The 25,586-nt window shown below is 42.2% G+C and overlaps 1 protein-coding gene across 1 annotated transcript in view; it reads right to left on the bottom strand.

The window, feature by feature from the left end:
* Positions 1-25,586, bottom strand: part of LOC111872937 (zinc finger protein interacting with ribonucleoprotein K) — a 486,178-nt gene that overhangs the window by 184,172 nt on the left and 276,420 nt on the right. Inside the window, exons 4-5 of the mRNA XM_023867237.2 lie at positions 15,378-15,516; positions 13,808-13,963 (exon numbers count right to left, since the gene is read on the bottom strand). Coding sequence (XP_023723005.1) covers positions 13,808-13,963; positions 15,378-15,516 — 295 coding nt within the window. The remainder of the gene's footprint in view (positions 1-13,807; positions 13,964-15,377; positions 15,517-25,586) is intronic.

Genomic DNA, 25,586 nt, shown 5'->3' with positions numbered 1-25,586 from the left:
ATTTTTATTTCAGTTTTTTATCTTCAAATTATATAACATATATATATAATCTTTGTTAACATACATAAAATGGAAAAGACTGGTGTTTTAAATTTTAAACTACGGGCAGTGTAGCAGCTACGTAAGAATATACACCTGATGATGGCCATTTAGGGCCGAAACATGTAGTGTGGAGGAAGGAAAGAAGGAAGAACTACAATTAAATTGTTGCACTTAAGACGGAGTTTGTCTCATATATATTGTGTGAGTGTAACAGGATGCTTAAATATAATATTGTTCCCATGGGGATTAATATTAGGGTTAAAACAGGAAGATATTTGTTACTTACAGGAAACTATATTTAGTTGTTGCTTCCATCTCATAATTTGCATACATGCTATGGTGATATTACTGAGTTTAGGGAATTATGAAACACAAAAATTCCGTAACCTTCACTGGCAAGATTTTCACACCAATTTACGTGATAATTCTTCAGTTGGTTCACGGCACACAAACACATACATGGAGACAAAAATGTAGACCTTGCCTTTCCTTAGAAAAGGAAATGGGCTAGAACCAGCCATGATTGAAATAGTCTTTGAAGAAACAAATGAAAATGATGGTTCCGCACGGCTTCCACAGTCGCGCGGCCGAGTGGACAGCACAATAGGGCGATGTATTCAGAAGCAGAAGTGAGGGGGGGGGGGACTATATAAAACGGTATGCCATCATTATACCGAGAGGGAAAACAAAAGAGGAGAGTATGTCTCTGTGCAGAGAAGCTATTTCGTTTGAACTCTTACCGACATGTAAGGTCTATTCAGAGCATCTGTGAGGCAGATAGGAACAATTTATTGCCGTCTTCGAAATGATTTCTGCTGAGGAGGGAAGAGGGCCCGAACAAGACGCATATGGGCAGCACATATCTTCACTGAGTCCAACAAATTGCCGCCGAATCAAGCCCTTCGCAATCTGGAACCAGTGGTAATTCTGTCTGGCTCTTAAGTGCAGTAAAAATAACAAATAGCAGACTTGTGCCCAGTTATGCCGTCATAAAGCCGTGTAGGACATGACGACTCCACGAATTCTCAACTTCGGTAGTACTTTCATCTGAGAGTTCAGCTTCAGCCTTTGGTAAGTTCACCTTTGAGGGTGTGTGGATTGGATTCGTTAGGTTCAAAATTGTGAATATCAGGAGATTTTGTGAATACGGGAATGAAGTTTCGTGTTCCATAAAATGTGAGGAATTTCTCGACTAACCGAGAAACTATCTGCTTCACAAGAAGGGCTCTGCTCACGGAATTCGTACGCAACAAGAGACCGTTTGGGAGACACTGGCATAAGTGCGATGGTAACATTAAAAGGGAGTATGACGCAAGTAATATCTGCACATTTGGACTCATTTGGAGGGATAATTATATTATCCAGTGGAAGGCTTTTTTGTAGATTACAATGAACCTCGAATTCCACAATAACGGGGAATCAATTGACGAGATGAGTAGCGGTTTTTTCTGTACCTTGGAGTTTTACAAATATAATTTGTGGTTGACTGTGGTTTGACAACGATAACTAAAGACCCATTGCAGCTACACGGACGGAGCTCGCTATGGAAAGTAATTGTGAACGTATTCGCACCTTCAAAGCCTGTATAAAACATCCTATAGCAAGGATGTCCCACCAGCTACGATGGGTGGTGGGACTACTTACAGGACACTGTCACCTTAAAGGACACCTCTTCAAACTGGGACTAAGTGATAGTCCCACTTGTGGGAGGTGCCAAGAAGAAAATGAAGCAGCCACACATATCCTATGTGAATGTGAGGCCTTAGCTTATTTAAGATTACGTCACTTGGGTCAATATTTTATGGAACCAAGTGACTATTTTGACGCTCCTACGTACAAAATTCTGCACTTCATTCAAAGCGCAGGATTGCTGAGGGGATAATCAGAAGAGTAGGCACACAGATCACTGAAGGGCCGAGAGGACCCACCCCTTATATATTCATTCATTCATTAGGATGTCCCAGGAAGAAAGGACAATATTCTGGGAGGACATGGTATCGGTAATTCTAAGTAAGAAATTGTATAGGTACTCGTACACGTGTCCTATTCCGAACGGTTTCCGAGATACAGCTATTTCACTGTACAGCACAGAAGTTGTTGGTAATAGAGAGATGTTACGTACTGCTTCTAATTCCGGTACTTACTTTTCAGGTGACAAATTTGGTACAGTTTACCCAGTATACTACATTTTCGAAAATTCTATCGTCATCATCAGTGTATTTTGCACCTCTTGTGAGGACATGACGTGCTGCTGGTCTGAGTGCATCTTGATGTTTCTTCATGTACTGTGCAGTTATATAACTCTATCTCGGAAAAAAATTCGGAAGAGGACACAAGTACATGTATAATTTCTTGCTTAGAATGACTGATACTATGACCTCCCAGAATACTGACCTTCTCTCCTGGGATATCCTGTGTATTTTAATGTGATAGACTAACTACAGACAGGTTTTGGATTGATAACTCGATTTATTGCACACTTTTATACAGACAGTTGCGTAACTGAACTAAGCAACCCATGAAATATCAGACGAAGACTAAAACGACAATGGCCCTCAGACTTAAAAGAACACAGTGTTGAAGATGGGTAGCCGTACTCAACAACATAATGCATAGTATACTACATAGGAGAATCATCACTGGATGATCACTCCGCACAAGTGATTTCTTACACATATTTACTTATTGCTGCCTTGTAGAGTAGATTGTAAATAGCAAGAAATATATAAAAAAAAACTTTTATACAGAGAGTGACTACAATTTACAGCGTAATATTACACACATTAGTGTTCACAGTTACGTCTTCACTGCCGTTGCTTGGTAGCGGCTTCCAACCGCGGTCGTTCTCTTCCTCTGGGCTCCAGAACTGTCCCCGGCCTTGGCTACCAGATTCTAACAGCAGCAGTTCTCTGACTGCAACTCAGAGTCAGAGTCAGAGTTAGGACTGGAGGTTTACCGCTATCAGTTCTTCTTGGAGTCAGGCCCCTTGAGGATTATGACCGGATATTTTTTTAAACATAATAATGTAGCTCTGAGTGCCGTAACTGTTGGGATTTTCTTGGTCGACTCAGTATCCTTTAAGTTCGGACGGAAAGCCTTGCAGCATGTTGTTAGCTATAGGTCAGGTATTATTATTATTATTAGTTATTATTTAAATATTGGCATATGTAGGGTGGTGCGCGTGACGAGAATGACGGGTTCTAGTTCGGATGCTTGGATTTAATAGCACCTTGGTTCCAATATCTCTTAATCATATTTAAATACAGCGCTATCGCTGATTTCCACACACTGGTCCTCTCCTGGTATCACAATTAAAATGCAAGAACTATAGCAGTCTCACTGAACCACACTCTCCAACTATTACACATGAATGAAGCCTTCTAATCACACTTCAAATCTTCACAGGTCGACGATCTTCAACCGAAGACTCAGAGCTGAATCATAGTGCCGTTTGTTTTCAATATAATTCCTTTGCACGGACCCCACGGAAGACATCGTCTCCATGGATGTACACATGTATGTTTACTGCTGCGTTGCCTGGAAAGAGACTTTCTATAGCTCCATGTTTTTTCTTCTATTGTTGCCTGTATTCATATTTGCAAATCTGTTTCCTGGTAACGCGTTGATCAAATCTGTTACAATAAAATTACAGTTAGTCCTTCTGTTAAGATTGAGGCACTCAAAACAAAGTTTATTTTGTTAAAAGCAGTGTAACTCCGAAGGCAGTGATTCTGTAACCTTCCTCTAACTTATTAAAACTTCCTATAAAAGATGCGACCTTTTTTTTAACATCTGTTTCGATTCAGTCCGTGCCGGTTGATACATAAGTCTCTTATTTCTCTGTTTTGCGGCCTCACCATCCTGCTTAGTCTCATCCATACCTCAGGGCTTGCACGCTTAAATGTGTAAGAATAAAGTGGTGACATTTCCAAGAAGCAGAATAGCCGCTACGTGATGCTTCCCATCCTTGGGCTATTGTCCGAACAACTATTCCAGAGATATTACAGAATTTATTGAGAGTGCAGGTCTAGCAGGAGAGATGTCCTCACAGCGGGACGTTAACAATTTACAGCCTCGTTTATAAATTTGGATTAGAGTTTGCACTTCATATTACGCTGAGACATGCCGAAGAATATATGGATTATTTATGTAAGGGCTGCTGGTATAGTCTATTGGTGGAAATAGATAAGGATTGTGGGTTCGTAGTGGTTCTAGTGTACTGTATTTGCAAAGGATCTTTAAATCCAGTTCATTAACAGGTGCTAAATCATAATATCATTTAAAACAGATATATCAAATGATATTACAGAGATCTTCTCATATGAAGGAGTTTGATTTTATAGTCTCTGGACTGAACTTCACGGTCGACTGGGTAACTTTCCTTCTGCGTGATCAGAAGGCCCTGAGTTCAAAATTTATCCGGAGACAGGCTGTCATGTCTGAGGTTTATCATGCCTTGGATCCCTGCAATTTGTAATACGTCAAATTATGCCACGGCCGTTTCCTTCCTATTCCATGCAATTCATTGCATACTTCTTTTCCTATCATTCGACGTCACACGGTCAGAACTGCCGACAGCGTCATTAAATAACCATGAATATAAGAAGCGTTATTCATAAATTAAGTAATTCTTGAAAGGAATATATGACGCTTAGGCCATAAATTCCTACACTGCTTGCTGCAGATTGCAACCACCTGCTAATGCCGGTTCCTCGCTCGCGGATTTTTCTACCCTGAAGATGGAGGCGATATTTTCCTCCGAAACATCGATTCACACAAAACCTACACGGCGCAACATATCAGAAGAGGGCATTTTCAGGGCTCTATAAATTGGTGTTAGATCAGCATTCTAGGGAAGCTATCGGAACGAACAAATTTACATTTTAATGTACCGTTGGACGAAATAAATGGAAGAAAAAATGAGACAAGCCAATTTTTGAAGCAGAAGGTACTCATCTTCCATGAAGATTACATGAAGTTCGTTAGCTATCGGGTTACCACAGCCTTCTAAACTTACATTTTAGTTGACACTGATTCATGGCTTCTAAGTTAATGGCTAAGATTCCAATACCACCATTAAACGTGACATTCTAAAACAGGATGTTTTGAAAATAGAGAACTAATCTATGAACGAAAACGCAAGAATCTGCTGGCCGCGCCATAGCTCAAGCGGTTAGTCGCTGGGTTTCTACCGCGGCGGCCCGGGTTCAATCCCGGGGTCTGGTCAAGTGGGATTTGTAGTGGACAAAGTGGCTCTGGGGCAGGTTTTCTCCGAGTACTTCGGTTTCCCTTGCCAATCTTCATTCCACCAATTGCTCTACAATCACCCTCACCTGTCATCTGGGGCTGGTACAATAGGCCAGGAGTGGCCGCAGTAAAAGCTACTTGAATGTATGTATGAATGTATAAGGGGTGGGCCTTCTTGGTCCTTGCATCGCGACCACAGGGATCTATGTGCCTTACAAGGGACTTAGTCCCACCCCACTAGCAATAAAAGAAAAAGAATCTGCTGATGTCATGTTTCTGACGAAGGCAGAGTTTGATTTCAGATCCATTACTTAAATTAACACCAAACTATTTGCATCGATCTTTGACTGCTAATGAACAACACGAACCATTAAATTTAACACAAATATATATTAAGTATTTAAGGGCAAATTTTCCTTTACATGACTTTCAAGGTAATGACACTGGGTTACTAGCGAAAAGGTTGCACTCTAATCTACTGGTCTGGAAATCGAATCTAAGTGTCGCAATATGAAGTTTTGACAGCATTTCTTTTGGACCGCTGCTTGAACGTCTGAAGTACATTCTCACACAGGACACGAAATACCGAAGTGTTCTTTAATACCGAATGTGTTTACCACAGCTGGAAATAACATGGCACTATCTACGTGTATGTCACATATCAAATAACACTGTTGACCTACAAATAGTGTCACATGTATACTTTTTATGAAAACACGAAAAAAATATGCTTATGTTTCTTGAAGACATCTTATTTTATAAGAAAACTATCGATTACTTTATCGCCTCATGGAATCTCACATGCCGATCACAGTGAGCGCGTATGAACTGTCTTCGTCCACTCGAATACTGGGGTCATGGTTTCGAGTCCCATTCGAGGCATGGATGTCTGTGAGCGTTTATTCTGTATGTAGGTAGCGGCCTTGCGACTGGCTGATCCTACTTCCATGGAGTCATAACGACTGTGTATAGATTAAGAAATGGAAAAGGAGGCCAAATTACAAAGAACTGTAGATCCATAAAGAGAGAGAGAGACAAAAAACTCATATGTGAGCACATAATTGAATATAAGCCATGGATGTAAAGTTTGATTTTCTGAAAGTTTGTGTGTTCTAAACCCGTATCCATATGTTGGTTGCCACCGTTACGTCTAACTCCNGACTGCATCCGTTCTACGGTGGTATGACTCACGGCAAATTGCAGCCGCGGCGCGCACTTGATTGTACGCACTGTATTTATCAATAAGAAAAAGATTCACTGGAAGACCATTAAAAAATGGTTTTGCAGACGGAACAGAAATGCCCTAAGCGGAGAAGAAGGCCATGGAGAAGAAGTAATCTCTTATGGCAACCAGAGTTTCAGAATATTTCTTTGTGCAGATGATTTATACATGGGATAAACCAATAAATTCCTTATAATAGAACCAGAAGGTCTATCACTAAGATAAAGAAAGTCACCAGAACCATTCACGGTTAGTTCAAAGCAGTTTAAAGCTAACTAGCGAACCCCAATGCATCAGAACCCGAAAACAAAACTGTGTTACTAAAAGGAACCGTTGATCTGATCTTGACCTAGATGGTTGGTTACTCTAGATCTCATAGTAAAGATAGTGTAATAATCTAGAAGCAACAATGATCGCATGACCTTCATACAGTCATTGTATCTAGTCTCATAACAGTAGCGTTAAAAGTAAACAACAATGACCTCTGACCCCCATATATTCATTGTATCTCGTCTCATATGAATGGCTTTAAAATTGAACAACAATGGACACGTGGCCTTCATATAGTCATTGTATCGCGTCTAATAACAGTGGTGTTAAAATTAAATAACAATGGTCACATGACCTTGGTACAGCCGATAAGTCATGTCTTGTAGTTGGAGTGGCGGAACACTAGTGGGAATCCAATTTATTTTTAGACCGGTAGTCCAAAAATTTGTTCACCCACACCTGTCCGCTGCTGGCCGCCTAATTGTCGCTTAGTCATCCGATGCCTGCTAGCTTATCCCGATAGTGATAATCTTTAGTATTCACTTGTCCTTGAGATACACACACACACAGTTCGCAATATTGCCAAATATAGTGTCTAAAAATGAAAAATGGCTTTGAACATAATTTATTCATGAAGAAAACAGTCTTCTGGGGTGTGGCACCGTGTAAATGTGGTGTCAACCGACGTTTCGGAAGAACATATCGCCTCCATCTTCAAGGTAGAAGGAAAAATAAAAAATCCGTAAGCGAAAAGACCGTGAGAACAGACTGCTTGTTCCGGTTCTCACGGTCTCTTCGCTTGCGGATTTTTTTCTTCTACCTTGAAGATGGAGGCGATATGTTCCTCCGAAACGTCGGTTGACACCACATGTACATGGTGCCACACCCCAGAAGACTGTTTTCTTCATAGTCACCGCCGTGAAAACCTCAAATCTTACATAATTTATCCATATACGATACCTTTGTACGTTTCGTGGAGGACATGCAGTAAAAACGGTCGTAGGAAGTATCCTGACGGTACAGTGCAGTCTAAAGAAACGGCTCGCATTATACTCGTGGTAACGGAACTAAGTTCTATGCGATCGGTGTTCAACTAAAATGCATTTCGAAAGAACGGCATGTCCTGACTGAAAGCAAAAGTACTTTATGACGTTTTTACTGCTTTAGAAACAACCCCGAAGAAGTCGTTACATCTCATGGCTCTTCAATATGGGCTGATAAAAAGTACTTCTCACGTTGGTGCGAAATTGCTAAAGTTACGGATTTATAAAACTACAGAAGGATTTTGCCTTTTGTCTACAGTTTTGGAAGCAAGAATTCGGCATTTAAGTGATTTCAGGAATTTGATTTCAATATCAGTAATCACATAGCCTTGATACATCCAATATAACACCTCTCATAGTAATTGTTACAATTTAGAAACAACATTACTTACATGACCTTAGCATAGTCAAGATATTTCATAGCAACTATGATTATAATAAATAAACAACAATGCTAGCATGTCGTTGATCTAGCCGGTATTCCATATTTCGTAGCAACAGTTGCGATAAATTAGAAACGATGGCATGACCTTCAAACAGCCGATATTCCACGTCTCATAGTAACAGAAACTAACTACGTGGCCCTTAGTCTGCAAGCGAACTATACCGATCGAGCGACCGCAGCTTTTCGGCGAAGTTAGTACCAAATCTTGCTGATAGAGGGTTCCACGTGGTCAGCGCAATCTCGGTTTTCTAGATCGGAGCCACTATTATCTTGAAATAGCTCCCGAATTATCCTCACGAGGCTGAGTGGACCCCGTTCCAGACCCACTACTTCTCAGAAAATCTGGTACAGTAACAGCGACAATAAATTGGAAACAACAATGATGGCATGACCTTGATACAGCAGGTATGTCCCGTGCTACTGGAGGTGAACCCTTCGGCTACACACTGAACGCAAGCTGTTAATGAGTAAGCTGGCTGGAAGTGTGTATGGAAGGATGTTATGTAAATACAAAGCATGACTTTGTGATTTCACGAGATGCAATTCGTTCTAGTTTCGGTTCTCAAAAGTCATTAACAAAAATAAATGAATATACCACCCCACCGCAACCTTTTTTTTTTTTACTATTTAAAAAATGTGTAAACAAACAATTTATCCGTGTCTCGTCCAATGATGAAAGTTCCAGAAATAGATAAAAAGTGTATAGGTGATGTAATTGCTGGCATCAGATCACTGACTTGTTTTATTTTGTGAAGACGAGAATTTCAATCTTGGGAGCAGCTGAAGGACCTCGTGCGTGACGAATCGCCACAAACAATTGAACCTCGTTAACTTGCCTCTAGCAGCGCTGACGGAGCCACCTCACACTTCCCCATCGTCATGGAAATTGTAATTATTTGCTGCCTGTACCAATCACAGGCGCCTTGCTATTGTTCATGCGAGTTTGATTATATTATAAAGCTATAGACTACCAGGATACACGTCACACTCACCCATTCTTCATCTCTTCTCTACAAGAAGTATATAACAATAAATGTATAATGAGCAACTAATGTACGTCTTTCTGGATGTTTCATCTCGGAAACAACTCAACGGATTTCGATGAAATTATGTACTGGAAGTGCAAGCTACAATTTAAGAACGAATTTATATTTCGTTCGACAGCTTCTGTGGTCTAGCTGTCAGAGTTCCTGGCTACTGATCCCGAAGTCTGGGTTCGATTCACGGAGCTACCAGATTTTCTGAGAAGTAGTGGGTTTGGAACGGTGTCTACTCAGCCTCGTGAAGATAATTGAGGAGCTATTTCAAGGAAATAGCAGCTCCGGTCTAGAAAATCGAAATTAATGGCCTTGGGGGTCTGTTGCGCTGAGCACGCGACACCCTCTGTCAGCTAAACTTGGTACTAATTTCGCCGACAAGCGGCGGTTGCTCGGTCGGTATAATTCGCTTGCGGACTAAAACCACGGAGTTTTTTGTTTTTGTTTTTTTTTTATTTCATTCACATGGGTCGCATGGGTATAGGTCTAACCTTTACCTTGTATTTTCTTGTCCTCATAGGTTACGAGACATACTGCCTGTGCCGGCTTCATAATTACCTCCAGAATTCTTCTTGGTATTCCCCTTAGTCCCCTTCCCTTAGATTTAAAATTAATTCCATATTCAGCTCTCCTCATTCGCTTTAATTACGGGGTAGTTTTTGAAGGAGAATCCCATGTTCGGAATGCTAATAACGCTATGTATTAAGCGACCCGGGTCACCGCAACATTTCGTACATTTCGGAGGACTAAAAAGTAAAGGTATCCCTGTAACAGGCCGTAGAGGCCCATAGGATTGTGAGACGTCAAGGTCCCACATTTTCTAGACAATCGGCTCATAGATGGCGATGAAGTTGTCAGACTTACGCGCCTGCCGCCCTTTACCCCCAGGAAGATTCCTGATATTCATTTCTGTTAGAGGCTGAGTCAAACCCCAGGACCACAGTGCGGCAGGAAAGATTACACCAATTGAAAAATCTAATGACCTCATCAGAAATCGAACCGCGACCTTGGGGCTTGTGATACAGTGCCTGAACCAACTATGCTACCTTTTGCCTCCTGTCCGTACGACTAAAAGCGAGGTAACACTCTTATTCAAAGGGCGCGTCCACATTACTCGTGCTCGTGCTCGCCAGGCTTTTGCTCGTCGGGGGACTCATCTGGCTTTTACATGTGCTCGTAAATCTTCATCCGCACTACTTCAGTTGCTCGCCAGGCTTCGGAGCGTGAGGATCCGTATATCTGCTCGTAGTGTGTATAGGCTGTAGTCGTATTTTAATTTATTGGCTATAGTTTTTAAATTTAAAATTTGCTTGTCTCGTGACTTGTCATATCGTCCACATTACTCGGGAGCATAGCGAGTCACACGAGCACGAGCACGAGTAATGTGGACGAGCCTAAAACTGATCTATTTCGAGAGAATTCTGAACCCACATTTGCCGGATTTAACACAACCACAATTTTCGGGGAGACTGCATTAAGACAGGGTACACAGCAGTAACTCCGCATCCTGGGCGGATTGTAAAACAAGATATCCAACATCACTACACCCATGGCACTGCAAGCAGTGTTTACGATCATGTCTCCTCGTGCTCGGTTGTGTATGCTGGTGCATACTTTCATAAATTTTTGGTACAAGATGTACTGCAAATGCTTTACTTTGAATCAAGTTCTCATTAAAAAAATCGTCATTCTGAGCGTAACAGTTTCACCAAAGTGGTCCTAACCCACTGATGTATGACATTAACAATTCTATCAATGGGTTCTAGTTTAAGAAATTGCCCTGTATGAGGTCTATCTAGCTTTTTCTAGACACAGTAATCTCTCCAACTGCGTTATTAATTTCCTCACATGTTGAGAAGCAAAAAAATTGTATTGTATAAATTCAAAGAGAACTTATCATTTCTATCAAAACTGTTTATTGTATGAAAAAAGCAGGCCATAATAAAGTTACAGAACATAGAGCTCATGAAGACCTAACCCATTTACTTTTAAATATTTATATAAATGATCAGCTCTACTTCATAGTTCGGCTACACATTCTTACACCCACACAGGATGACGTTTGCAGTTCAGGCGATGCATCACCGAGAGGGTTGGTGCAGCGGTAGCACTCCACTCATATTCTGAAGCCGCTCTTTTCGAATTTCGGCCGAAACACCAATTAACGTGACTGAAGTTGTTCGTGGTTTTCTTCAGCCAATCCAGGTAAACACTGGGATGCAATCCCGATCTAGTCAGATTCACCTTTGTTTCTCATACCGTGACATCTTTGCTCAAAGCAAGAATTGTGAAGCCAAGCACGGAGAGCCGTTGTTAAGAAACGGCTCTGTGAACAAGCCCGTTGCCAGACAACAGCTTTGTAAGCACGCATCCACACCAGATCCATCGCTAAGCAACGTGCTCATGCAACAACGGAGTAAATGTTGGAAGTTGTGTTTTCTGTGCGGTCCATGCCGAAGTTATGTATAACTACGACCAGCTGCCATTAAGAGTCAGCTCTCTTCAGAGAGGGCGACCCACAATGACAAGACAGTAACTACCAAACAGTAACTAATATCTAGTCATGAGCCCCAAATGGGGCTCGACACCAAGACTGACTGACTGTCAGCCACAATTTGACTTTGATTTGATTAGGAGTCATTCGACAGAAACAGTCGGCAAGCAGACAGTTAGTTGAGAGTTGCAAAACCTGGTAGGTAAGGCCGGAGACAGTCCACAATAAGAAGCCGCTACCAAGCAACGCAGTGAAGATCATGACTGAGAACACTAGGCTGTGTGTGATAGTGATTCATAAAGTGTAGTTACGAGTTGTGTGCTGAAGTGTCCAATAAATCCGACTACCAATTCAAACCCTTTATATAATCACAGTCTTCTCATGTGACAAGTGGTGTCAGAATTTGGATTGGATTGATCGGATCATTTGATTGGAATGTGAATTAGATTGTTATATCGTCATATCACAGGAAGTGACACAAATGATGGAAGAGATGGTGAAACGAATGTCGGCCACGAGGAAGTGACAGACGAAACGAAGGCTGAAATAAGAGCCAACCAAGCGAAGACGGGGGCAAATGTAAAGGAAATTTAAGAAGAAATTAAAGCCAACAAAGAAGAGATGAAAGTAGAAATGAAGACTGACCAAGCAGAAATGAAATCCACTATAAGTGCCATCTTACAAAAGATGAATTCCTGGCGAGAAGAAAGGAAGGTCTGTACGAAGAAGCGGGAGGCAATTCCAAAAGAAATTGAGGCTCTGGCGGAACGTCAGAAAGTTCCTAAAGAAGAGGCCGCAGTGGAGGCAATTGGAGCACCGAAGGACCGATCTGGAGACCAGCGAGTGACCGTGGGATACAGGAAAAGGCGGACGAAGGACAATGTTGTACTCGGAACCCTTAAACGACGGACGTTCTAGAAGAGACGTCGGGGGCAGCCGAAATGCGACAATGGCATAAGGGACCGAGGTCTGATACAGCTATGACAGGGAAACAACGAAGCCCTGAGACAGACCATGGTGCTGGAGATGAAGCTAGCGGCCAGGTCTTCTGTCGGGATACGAAACATGAATGTGAAGACATTGTGGACATTCCAAGGTCTAATGCAGCTAACACCGCTCGCTGACCCAGTATCACTTACCGACCGTGGAGCCGGGATAGCTCAGATGGCATAGCGACTAGGCTGCAGGCTGAACCGCCAAGGATTTGGGGTTCGATTTCCGGTAGGGGCAAGAGAATTTCTCCCTTTATAGCGTCTATACAGGGTCAGGGACCACACATACTCCCGTAAAATGGGTACTGGCGCTGTTCTTCCGGGAGGAGGTAAAGGGGCGTGGTCATGAATCTGATTATTCACCCCATTTGGCGCCGCTGGTAAGAATGGTGGAGCTATACCTCCACAACCACACAATTCTTCGTAGTAATTAAGTCCAGGGATAGTTGTGCATATTTTTACCTTTGCCATCAACTTAATATATTTCCCAACATCAACTTAAATGTTACAGTCACGTTTCCTTCTTGATCTTCCAGGTGACTGCTTTACAAATAAAAGAAAATAGGTGGTCCTCAAACTTGGGAATTGTGTATAGAGTATACAAACCGACAACACTAAAACGTGTTCTGTGTTTGAGTTCAGGTTCTCACAGCGGTGGACATGAAGTATTCTTCCTTCTGGGATATAACGCTGTGTAGTCCGGTAAAAGTGGATATACTCGTACGTTTCGGAGGAACATATCGCCTACATCGAAGAGTAGGATAGACTAGCATAAAATAAGCAGAAAAGCAAAGCTCTGATTCCTGCTTGCTTCTTGCTGGTTTCTTGCTTAAATTACGCTTCGATCCTGAGGATAGAGATGATTCAGTCCTCTGAATCGTACGTTCAATTTCATCGGACAATAGGGCGTTATATTCCAGAAGAAATAACTCTTTATAGTACATTTTAATTTACCAAACATTCACAGCAGTTGGTACAGGAAATATGAACCGACCATGCCTGTAGTGTGCCTTACCTTCCAGGATGGTGTCCATGGTACGGCGGTACAGAGAGTTGCGGAGGTAATGAACTGCCGGGACGAAGAAGATTTCCTCGGGTCGCTCTGGCAAGAAGTAAACCACGAGTTCGCAGTTGGCAGGAATGGCCTTCACAGTTTCGTATAGTGGCTCCCCTGCAACACAGGACACCACAGGATCAAGTTAGGCCTAAGTACTAGAATTAATATTTTATACGGTATGAACTGCATGTCTCTTTCGGACACTGGCCCGTCCGTCGTCTGCACTGCATATATATAGTCTGTGGTACTCTCAGTGAAAGAAACTTGACTCGACCAGACGGCAGAACTGGAGTTGTAAATTTTCCTGATTATACAGAACAAAACATTACTTTTCGGCTAATGATTTGTTAATAAAAATCCTGTACGAACTCAAATGCGGCAAAGGAATAAGCAGACTATCCGGAATTTTGGCTGTAACATGAGAGATTATTTGAAGATACCTGGATGTTGAACATATGTATCAGAGATGAGTATATGTAAAGAAAATATTAAAAACTTCCTTAAGGATCCCACACACAGACGCGATACGATTCGGGACGATATAGCACTCGGGACGAAACGGCTCTTTACCGTACACTGAAACCAGAAAAATTTCGGGTCAGAGACGAAGATCCCAACTTAAAGACTGAGGGTGTGACACGGTACTGCCTGGTCTGGACTATTGCACACATGAAGGAACGGTGCAATAGTGGAATTATATTTAGCGTGGAAAAACTGAAGAATGTCATAGAGAAATCTGGGCCGGTGCCACTTCTTAGATCACAAATTTCAAATGAAATCAATCCAAAGCTCCACTTTGAGAAGTCACCGTCTAAACACCTGAGCTACATGACACATACATAGAGCCACATGCAGAATGTAAATATTGTGATATGACGGCTGAAAGCTGGAATTATGTAGCCGGAGCACACGTCCATTCCTGAGCAACGGATCGGAAATCACGTTCTTGTTACAACGAAAAACAGAGAATGAGTCGTTGCTAGGTAACAAGTCGCTAAACACGAGATGTTTCTCAGCAATGGATAACATTTAAAAAACCAAACCGTTGCTTGGGAATTAAGACATGAATTCAGGGACAATGGATTCATGAGAAACAGTAATGAAACCCTTGGTCTTGGTGACTTCTATTCGGTCCGCGTGAAAGTTATAAAGGCAGTGCATTCGTGAATTCGAGTGTCGCTGAACGAGAAGCAGAATGAAGAGAGGCCTCGGGCCGTCAAGACTGATTGTGAGTTGTAAAAACTGATTGCAATTATAAAGAAGTGCCAATAAATCCAAACACCAAATCCAGAACCCATTATTATTAGTCACGACAACACCTTATACGTGACAATAATGTTCTTTCCATTAAACATAATTCTTCATATTTACGTATTCATATGTCTTTCTCCGAAGTTCGGTTGTTAAGGAAATTCCATTGTACAGCGGGTAACGTTACGCCTGCATCTGCTTCCTTCATGCAGTGTTGACGTTGTTGTAATGCTTGTGTTTCGACAAGTTCCAGCGCTAACAATCAAGTGCCTCTTACCTTTGACTTTTGTTCCGATCATGTTCACCTCGTCGGTGTAGTTGGAAGCGGCTCGCAGGAATCGAACCCAGTTACAGTGACGCACGCGGCGTCGGTCCACCTCCGTTATCTGATCATAACAGCCGAACCGATGTCGAATCTGCAAAACAAAGAACATCCTGTAGCTTTTTGGCACGTTTTCCTTAAATTATTGGTATATAGTTCCTTTCATAAGCTTATTTCTGAATATTTGTGCTCATTTACCTCTCGTTCTGTATGGGTATGAAACGTTGTTCCTCGCCTTGTGAGACCGCGCATGAGGGGCACTGAGGAGGGAAACTGTACCTAAGGACAAGGCAGTAGGGCCTAACAGGTTGACAGAGAACATTGCACAGTAAGTAGCTTCATAATTTGAATTCTTCACTAAACATGAGGATGAAATTGGTAGAACATGTAGTATGGATTGTAGAGAATAGAAATGTATAATTTTTTAGCCGGGAAACTTGAAGCGAAGAGATCACCTAAGAGATCTAGGAGGAGATAGAAGGATATTATTAAAAGCGGTCTTAAAGGAAACAGAATAGGAGCGTGTGAACTAATTTCAAGTGGCTCAGAATTAGATCTAAAGGCGAACTTCTGTGAAAAAAGTAATGAATTTAGGGATTCTACAAAAGTTTCGAAATTTACGAGTATTGACCTTATCAAAAAATGTCAGCTTCTCAAGAAGGGCTCTTTTCATTGTATTATTTTCTTATAGCTGTTTGACTAACTAGACATATGAATTATTATTATTATTTTTATCATTATCAGCCTGTCACAGTAGCCGCGCGGGCTAAGGCATGAACTGCCTTCGCTTGCTCGGACGCTGAGATCGTAGGTCTGAATCCCACTCAAGGCATGGATGTTTGTTGTGTGTATGCGTTTATTCTGTGTTGAGTTGTCCTGTGTTTAGGTAGTGGCCTCATGAAGGGCTGATCACTCGTCCAGGTGGTCTTACAGTCCGTGAAATATGATTATGGAACTAAATAAGAGACCAGGGCCCTGACTGAGCTGGAAGAGCCATAGAAAAATATTATCATCTCGATTACATGTAGATACTGCGTTATTTTTAATAGAAATTGTCTCTAACTGGCACTGTGAAATCTGTCAGTAGCACCTGTAATAATATTTAAGGTTTTTGTGTTCACATTCCTGATGCTATTTACGTTACTTATTTTACAATATTATGTTCTCTGTGTATTTTCAGCAGTAATGAATTTTTCCCTTTCCAGTGTTTGCCTCTAAATTATTTTTGGCTGATGTCGGGCACTTTTTTCTTCCCTTGGCACTACAGCCCCAGTGGGCCTAGGCCTACCTCCATGAAACTCTCCGTTTCACTTCGGTTCACTAGATCTTACACATTCGATAGGACTCCTTGGACGGGTGATCAGCTCGTCGCAAGGCCTCTACCTACATAAAAACACAGAAAAACGCACACACACAAACTAAACATCCATGCCCTGATTGGGATTCGAACCCACGATCCCGGTTTCCAAACGAGCGAAGACAGTACATGCCTTAGACCGCTCGGCTACCGTGGCCGGCCGTCAAGCACTTTAACAGATTATATTATTATTATTATTATTATCATTGCCATCATCATTATCATTATTCTTATACAATATGAACTCCATGGAGCATAGACCTTCTTCAACAGTTAGCACTCGCTCAGCTAGTCAAGATTATTATTACGCAAATCTGTAATTTTCTCGATAGTAATACTATTTAATTTACGCGGGGATGCATCTAACAAACTCATTTCGTGGAGGTATCCGGTTCGAATTCAGACTGGACTATCACCTATTTTACTCATGATTTTCGTGGGTTTCCTGAGTGTTTACAGATGAATGTCGGTATACACTCACACGGCTGAGTAGTGAGAGCCTCATTACAAACCACTCATCAGCTTTACAGGCCTAACGAATTCACCAAACGCAGTTCGTACGTAAACGTTAAATATTATGAGAAACACTCGATGGAGCCCAATATAATGCCAACAACCACAAGAGGACTCAGGCCAAGGGCAGTCAGATGAGCTAGCTCTGCAGGTCAGTAAGGAGACAACGATTTTTTAGAATGGATTACTTCAGATATAAATTCTGCTTTTGATTGATGAGTTTGCATAAAATCAAAAGGAAGAAGTGAATCTGCCCCTGACGCCAATCCAGGAGGAAGAGAAAATGGAGGTAATGATTCAACTTTCCCTAAATTAAGAAGAGTTCTATCTTCTCTGACGAAACGTCATGCAGTGTGTTGAAAGCTAACCGACGTTTCGGAAGCACATATTGCCTCCACGTAAGGGCTGAAGAATAAGACGAGGAAGAAACCAGCGTGAAAGCAAATGGCAAACTAGGCAGCAAAGGGAAGTGAGTTGCAGGTGTCAGATTCCTTCTCGTTTTAGTGCCTGAGTAAAAGCTGCAGTTCACATTGAGCAGGACAAGAGGCGGACCCTACAGTCGGTCTGGTAACGTTAGAAAACAGACTAATCCTCGCATTTAATGCGTATCGAACTGTGATTATTTTTTTTTATTGCTAGTGGGGTGGGACTAAGTCCGTTGTACTGCTGCCACATTTGGCCTATTATACCAACCCCAGATGATAGGTGAGGTTGATGGTGGAGCAATTGATGGAATGAAGATTGGCAGGGGACCCGAAGTACTCGTAGAAAACTTGCCCCAACGCCACTTTCTCCACTACAAATCCCACTTGACCAGACCCTGGATCGAACCCGGGCCGCCGCGGTGGGAAGCCAGCGACTAGCCGCCTGAGCTATGGCGCGGCCCAATCGAACTGTGATTATCAAACACCTCACTTTACTTACAGATACCACTTGCAGCAAATTTGAACATATAATTCTGACAATGTTACGTATAAAACATAATTAAAGCAACTCATAATAATGAGACAAAATTGAATTTTCCATCGTCATTGAAAAGAATTCTTTAACCTTCTCCCCCAGTACATATTTTCACAGGCAGCCTACCAGTCGCTCACAAGGTAGCCACTATTGGCTTGACCCTATCATAGTTCTTGTATTGTTTCCATGCAAACTATACAACAATGAGATGTCTTGTATTGTTCTACAATAATGAAAAATAGCCTCAAATTGCTGCAGCAGCAGAAGCAACAACGTCGAAGTCCTTTTCTGTACCGCCGCTGAAGATAGTTGCTCCTTGCTGCTCGAGGGGGAAGAGCGGGCCCCTTGGTGTGCTTTCTTCTGCGCACAAAGCTAGCAGTGATGATGTCGGTGAAGGTGATGAATGCTTACTGTTGCCTCGTATCCGTGTAACAATAATGTATGATACTGTCTGAGCCAGACGCAGACATGCATGGGGGATTTCGTGCGTCCAAATCTCCACATAAAATAACGTCTGTATAAGTAATACAAGCTGCTGCTATTCTCAGCGCAGCGGTCTGGCTAATTGATACTGAGGCACGCCACGAGGTACAGAGGCAGCACACGGAATTATCACATTACGAAACTTGGGATATATGAAAGGGCAGAAAACCTTCGATGCCAGAATTCTGCCTGCAGTTCTCTCTGTACACCAAAAATTAACGTAACAGTGTGAGGAAATTTCGGGATTTACTCAATTTCGGTTAACAGCAAGAAATTAGCCTTATCGCGCTGTATGAACGCTAAGTTATGCAGTAGATCATGAACAAGTGATATCGTGTCTATTCAGTGAGTAATACCAATATTTGGATGAAGATAAATTCAGTGCAGTAAATTATATAAGGGAGAAGGTTTGCAATTGACTGTTTGCGTGTATTATTCGTGGGTAAAGGTATTAAACGTCTGCCTTGAGGTATCATTGAATTACATGTAGGGCTGGAAACCAATACGAGGGAAAGCAGCGTAGTTGATAGTACGGAAGTTTATGTAACAAATATGAGACTTGACATTGAATTCTCAAAGTTTGTTATATTAGTATTTATTTATTTCCTTATCTTCAGTTTATTTAGTACTACTGTGTACATATAAGAGTATATAGCGCCGAATGATAAGATTATTACCGAATAATGAATTGGAAAAATATGTTGAACGAAGCGGTCACGTCGAAATTGAAGCATGAACTCGAAATTCTCTTGCAGCGACTGAGAACCATCACTAGAAATGTTAGTCAGGATAATGACAATGATGATGATGATAATGATAATAATAATAATAATAATAGAATAATTCGATTCAATTCAACTCCACCTGAGTCGTTCGTAAAAGTGTCTCACGCATTTCAGGGCGTTTTTTCTGCAGAAATATTCTGTTCTCCCCTCTCTTCTGTTTATTTTCCACTTCCTGATGTTTATTTTGTTTATTCTACTCTACCTTTGTGATTTGGTTTTATTTTTTATATCTTAAAATTCGTGTTTCACACCCAGAAACTCTTTGAGAGTGTAAGAAATTCTGATATTTTCTTCAGTCACTTGACTCGTACATGAAAGACATCGTTGAAGACGCTGACCTCGCGGTTTCAGAATTGACTTCGTTTTATAGATATTCAATTTTGTAGTCCGTAATTGAAATTGCAACATGTGGCACCTTTTATTGAGAAAGTGCTCTTGAGATAGGACACATCCACTAAATCACATCAAAACTGTAGAGAAATTAACTCTGTTCATTGCCTCCACAGTCCCATAAGAGCGTGCAGACATGAGGAGCGGCTACGCTGAACACATCACGAATTCAGGCATGAACGTCGAAATGGAATTACAAGTATTCGCAAGAGTCAGTGAAAGTGACGTGCAGCCAGCATAATCACTTAATTGCTTCATCTTAACAGATTGAAACTTCAAAGGATGAAAGCCAAGGACATGCTTCATTCATTGAAAAACACTCCTAGACAACAGCTGGCTCAAACAGCCCAGCAGCTAAGAGAGAAAGGGAATCCCAGTACCATGTACAAGCAAATTCCTGTGTCAGCCGAAAAGGTACGAATCAACTTGCATTTTGTTCTCGATGTTGTGAAACTCAAGAAAGAGATTGCAAAATGTTTCGTTCACCTTTACACTGACGGGGTTTCCTTCAACATTAAGGAAGTAGACAAAAATTCATCACAATAAAGCATTCGGTTTGTCAGCTTGTCTGTTAGTAAGTGTAGGAGTTCCGAAAAATACAAAATTTCTTAAACAACATAGTATTATTATTATTGCTAGTGGGGTGGGAGTAAGTCCCTTGTACTGCGACCACTTCTGACCTATTGTACCAGCCCCAGATGATCGGAGAGGGTGATTGTGGAGCACTTAGTGGAATGAAGATTGACAGGAGAAACCGAAGTACTCGGAAAAAACCTGCCCCAGCGCCACTTTGTCCACCACAAATCCCACTTGACCAGACCCGGGATCGAACCCGGGCCGCCGCGGTTGGAAGCCAGCGACTAATCGCTTGAGCTATGGCGCGGCCAAAACAACATAGTAAATATTGACTTACAGGAGAATATTTTGTTAGATGCAGCGTGTTCGTTAGCCAGACACTCAAGTCGGTGTGACATTGATTTGATAAGTTTGTATCAATTGTTCAGAGCGTTACTCATATATTTTGTCTTTCACCCATTTGGTTAATGAAACCGTTGATTAGTCAGCCACTAACATTTAGCCGCAATATTGAAGATTTTCGTCTTCTGGCATATAACGCTGTGTAGTCCGTTGGAAGTTAACCGACATCTCGGAAGAACATATTGTCTCCATCTTCAGGGTCGAAGAATAAGCCAAGCAAGAGATCAGTTTGAAACAGATAGCAAGCAGAGTTGACTCTCACCCAACTACAAGGCGCTATATCCCAAGGGATACAATTCTTCAAACCTCTGCCGTGAGAACCTCTTATCCTACAGACTATTAGTTGATCAGTGAGTCAGACAGATAAAACTTTATTTAGTTTGTTAGAGAATAAATCGGTCATTTTATTATTCAGCGAATGACTTATTCAGTCAGCTGTCTGATAAGCATAAGAGTAAAGGTAAATTTGTCCCTGTGCATAACTAATAAGCACCACGCCATGAAGAGGATGGAATGGCAGTAATTAGAGGTGAGTGGTCAGCTTCAATCTCCGGCCGTTTTACTTCTGGAGAAAGATCTGGGTGGGCCCCAGAACCGGTCTCGACGACATGGAGAGAAAAAACTCCTACCCCTACCGGGACTCTAACGCCGAACCCTCGGTCGTCCAATCGGCAGCCAGTCGCTATACCGAGTGTGCCATCTTGGTTAGGCAGCCAGTCGTTTCGTTATATAATGAGTCAGCTACAAACAATGCGCAGTTCACCAGTCGGCGCACTTGTGGAGGGATCAAGCCAAAGCACATGAAGACGTAAGCCAGGCCAAGAAGCGACAGTAGAAGGGTGTTGACTTTTATACGGCGTTAATTTGCTTTCTTCAAGTTGCAGTAGCAGCTGCTGCTCATATATATATGGCATTGTTCTACACAGCGAGTAGCAATACTACGACTTGCTGATTGCGATCGAGATGACAACAAAAGGAACCTTGACTCGCCCCGCCTGGCTACTGACGTCCAGATTATGATGAAGCGTTAAGAAACAGGTTCACATTTACAAATGGATAAATTACAAGATGCACATATCGATGTGAGCAACATGCCGGAGAAGTGCATGTTTGTCGCACAGCACAGACAAGGTGTACCAACCAGATGTCTGAATAAGCAAGTCTGGGACTAGCTGAATAAACCGAGCAACGAACTGATTAACTGAGCAGCTAAGGGACATTTCAAATAATTAACTGACTTCACTAATTGCCTGCTTGAGTGATTGACTGAGGAACGAATATATAAACTTGCCGTGACAAACTTACTTTAATAACTAATTCACCAGCTCCGTCGCGGCCCGGGTTCAATCCCGGGTCTGGTCAAGTGGGATTTGTGGTGGACAAAGTGGCGCTGGGGCTGGTTTTATCAGAGTACTTCGGTTTCCCCTGCCAATCTTCATTCCACCAAATTCTCTATCATCATAATCACCCGGGGCAGGCTACAATAGGTCAATTAATGGCCGCCGTGCCGAGTTGACCCAGTTGGACTCCACCCCACTAAGCGAATTAAAAAAAATCGCCAGCTCAATAACTTAATAACAAAGTAATCAGTTGATTTATTACTCGTAAATGAATAACCGATACACGAATCCACCTGCAGTCACCCGCTGACGTTGGTTCCTGGCTTCAGGATTTTTCTACCCTGAAGATGGAGGCAATACATTTCTCCTAAATGTCGGTTCACACAAGATCTACACGGCACCACATTCCAGAAACCGGCATTCTTCTTAAAAAACTTTCCCTCTTAAAAAAACCGGTGCCACTATTCCGAAATATCGCTGAAGGAACCAGAAGAAATTAGCCCGATAAAGGTCAACAAATCAATCTATCTCTCTAATTTCCAGGGTATTAAAGGCCTTAGATACAATATGTGGCAAGTGTTACTGAGGAGTCAGTAACCTCCGCTATTACTCGTAGGCTTCTGAGCTTCCTCCGAAGTTGAAAAGAAAGAAAAAGAGAGAGAAGGTTCTTTCGACTTCATTCCGTTACAATTAAACTTCATTTTCCTTGAAGGCAGTCTAAATTGCCCGAAATACCAAGATAATTTGTTGTGGTGCGCGCGCACTTTGGTACCTCCTCCGAGACCTGCGTTAATGCTTGCAACTCTACAATACCTTGATGAGGAGCTTCTGTCAGAAACGAGAACAGCTTCGAGCTAGTCAGCCACAACGGGGTAGGAGGGGAGGGGTGAACTTTGGAGAATAGGTATAATTAATATACAATGTTGCCTTAAGCCACTGAAACACAACCTGGGGTTCACAAACCATACAACGCTACAAGATCATCAAAAGGGATCAGGAGTTGTACCGAAACAAACTACATCAGAAATCATATTATTAAAGATGGGATAACTCTTTCAGTGGAACGACTGGTCGTAGGCTGAATGACTGGTGTTCAATTCTCTTCAGGGGCAGAAATTCTTCTGTTTGTTACAACATCTAGACAAACTCTGCCTTCCTAGCTTCCTACCGAATGCGTATATGTAACATTTTACCGAGGATAAAGCTGTCCAAGGGCGAACCTGATGGCTCGCCTACGCTGGTGCTAAGAACCTCTGGAATATTTACTTTCATGCCTCCTATAAGGGCTTAGTACTCAGGATCACAAAGCCAAAGAAGGGTTAGCGTTGCCCGAGTCTCTAACTACCGAACATTGTTCATGATCTTAAAAATGTAAGAAAGTGTTCTGGTTTATAATACTGAATAGAGAAGTTTGTGAGTCGGACTTATGTCTCACTGGAACACAGGGTAGCGTAGTTGCTTGAGGCACTATGCTACAACCGGAAGGTCGCGGGTTCGAGTCCAGATGAGATGAATTTTTCAATTTACCTAATCCTTCTATCCGCACTGTGGCCCTGCTGTCTACTCAGCCTCTAACAGAAATGAGTACCACGAATCTTCCTGGGGGGTAAAGGTGGGCCGCGCTCAAGGCTGACAAATTTACCGCCATCTGTGAGCCGACTGTCTAGAGAAAATGTGGGGGCCTCGACGTCTCACAACCTTATGGGCCTCCGTGGCCTGTTACAGGGATAGCTTTACCTTTTTACCTTTTTACATTGTTACTTCTGTTTCACTGCAGTTTATGCCAGCATTCTGTCCTTCACACAAACGAAAAAGACGACAGTGCGTCGGCAAACGTTACAAAAATAAATTAGTCCTCATTTTCACCAGATTCTTATAATTCAGTAAATAATACAGCTTCGCTAACCAATTACGAAATCGATCGGGACCCCCCAAGTATATTTACATAACCATAGAAGTTTATATAAATTCGGTAAGCAGCCAATGGATGAAAGATTCCTCTCTCTACTAGTAACCTTTTTTTTATTGCTAGTGGGGTGGGACTAAGTCTCTTGTACTGCGGCCACTTCTGGTCTATTGTACCAGCCCCAGATGATAGGTGATGGTGATTGTGGAGCAATTGGTGGAATGAAGATTGGCAGGGGAAACCGAAGTACTCGGAGAAAACCTGTCCCAGCGCCACTTTGTCCACCACAAATCCCACTTGACCAAACGCGGGATCGAACCCAGGCCGCAGTGGTGGGAAGCCAGCGATTAGCCGCTTGAGCTATGGCGCGGCCCACTTTTACCCTTAATGTAAGGCAACAGGTTCTTCGGAAGCGTAGATAACAACAAGCATGGTTACATTGCATCACAACCCAAAAGACTACACTGCAAATCTTCACCGCCATGAAAACCTCAAAGCCCATAGGGTCTGTATTTTCTGCAGTGTCGGAGCAGTACGGAATGTTGAAGGTGAGAACTGTGACTTGTCCACACAACTACAGCGGCCGAGCAAGTTGGCTGAAGCGGCTTGTATTCGAAAGGAGAATATTCGAATCTCGACAGACACACAGAATATCGTGATTGATATATTTCGGGAATTGTCTCGGACATTGCAGGCAAATGTCAGAATAATTCATAAAGGAGGATAAAACAAATCCCTTCTGTATCCTTTCCAGTTCACTATTCATTATCATCCAATCATTAGAAGCTAAATAGCCTGAATTCCTGACATCATGAAATAAATTATAGACAAACTATTAAAATATGTAAAGCTATCCCTGTACCAGGCCGTGAAGGTCCATAGGGTTGTGAGACGTTGAAGTTCCCACATTTTCTAGACAATCGGCTCAGAGATGGCGGTAAGGTTGTCAGGCCTACGCGCCGGCCGCCCTTTACACCCCAGGAAGATTCCTGGAACTCATTTCTGTTAGAGCCTGAGTCGACCCAGGGCTATAGTGGGGCCGGAAGGATTAGGTCCATTGAAAAAATCCACCTCACCGGGACTCGATCCCGCGACCTTACGACTTGTAGCATAGTGCCTCTACCAAGTACGCTACTGCGTGCCCCATAAACAAACGATTATTGCATTAATATTCTACACTGTTAAGAGAGCTTCTTTTTTTTTAAGGATATGAACGATATCCTTGCAGGACGATTTTTTTGTTGTTCCAGAAGTGCAACCACATACTGGCTACAAAGCACAGGTTTCTGCTTCCTTCTGATTTTTCCTTCTCGTATACGAGGACATCCGCAATCCTGTATGCCAACGCCATACGTGATGAGGCTTGTTGTTGTGATGGCAGGTGACTAACGCTTTCACTACCAGGTATTTACGCGTATAGTACAACCGAATAGATATATCTCGGACGTTGTA

Source organism: Cryptotermes secundus, unplaced genomic scaffold (genome assembly GCF_002891405.2).
Source record: "Cryptotermes secundus unplaced genomic scaffold, Csec_1.0 scaffold407, whole genome shotgun sequence".
In the NCBI taxonomy this organism is placed as follows: Eukaryota; Metazoa; Arthropoda; class Insecta; order Blattodea; family Kalotermitidae; genus Cryptotermes; species Cryptotermes secundus.
Note: the sequence above shows the minus strand (reverse complement) of the source record. Positions and strands in the feature narration are given on the sequence as shown.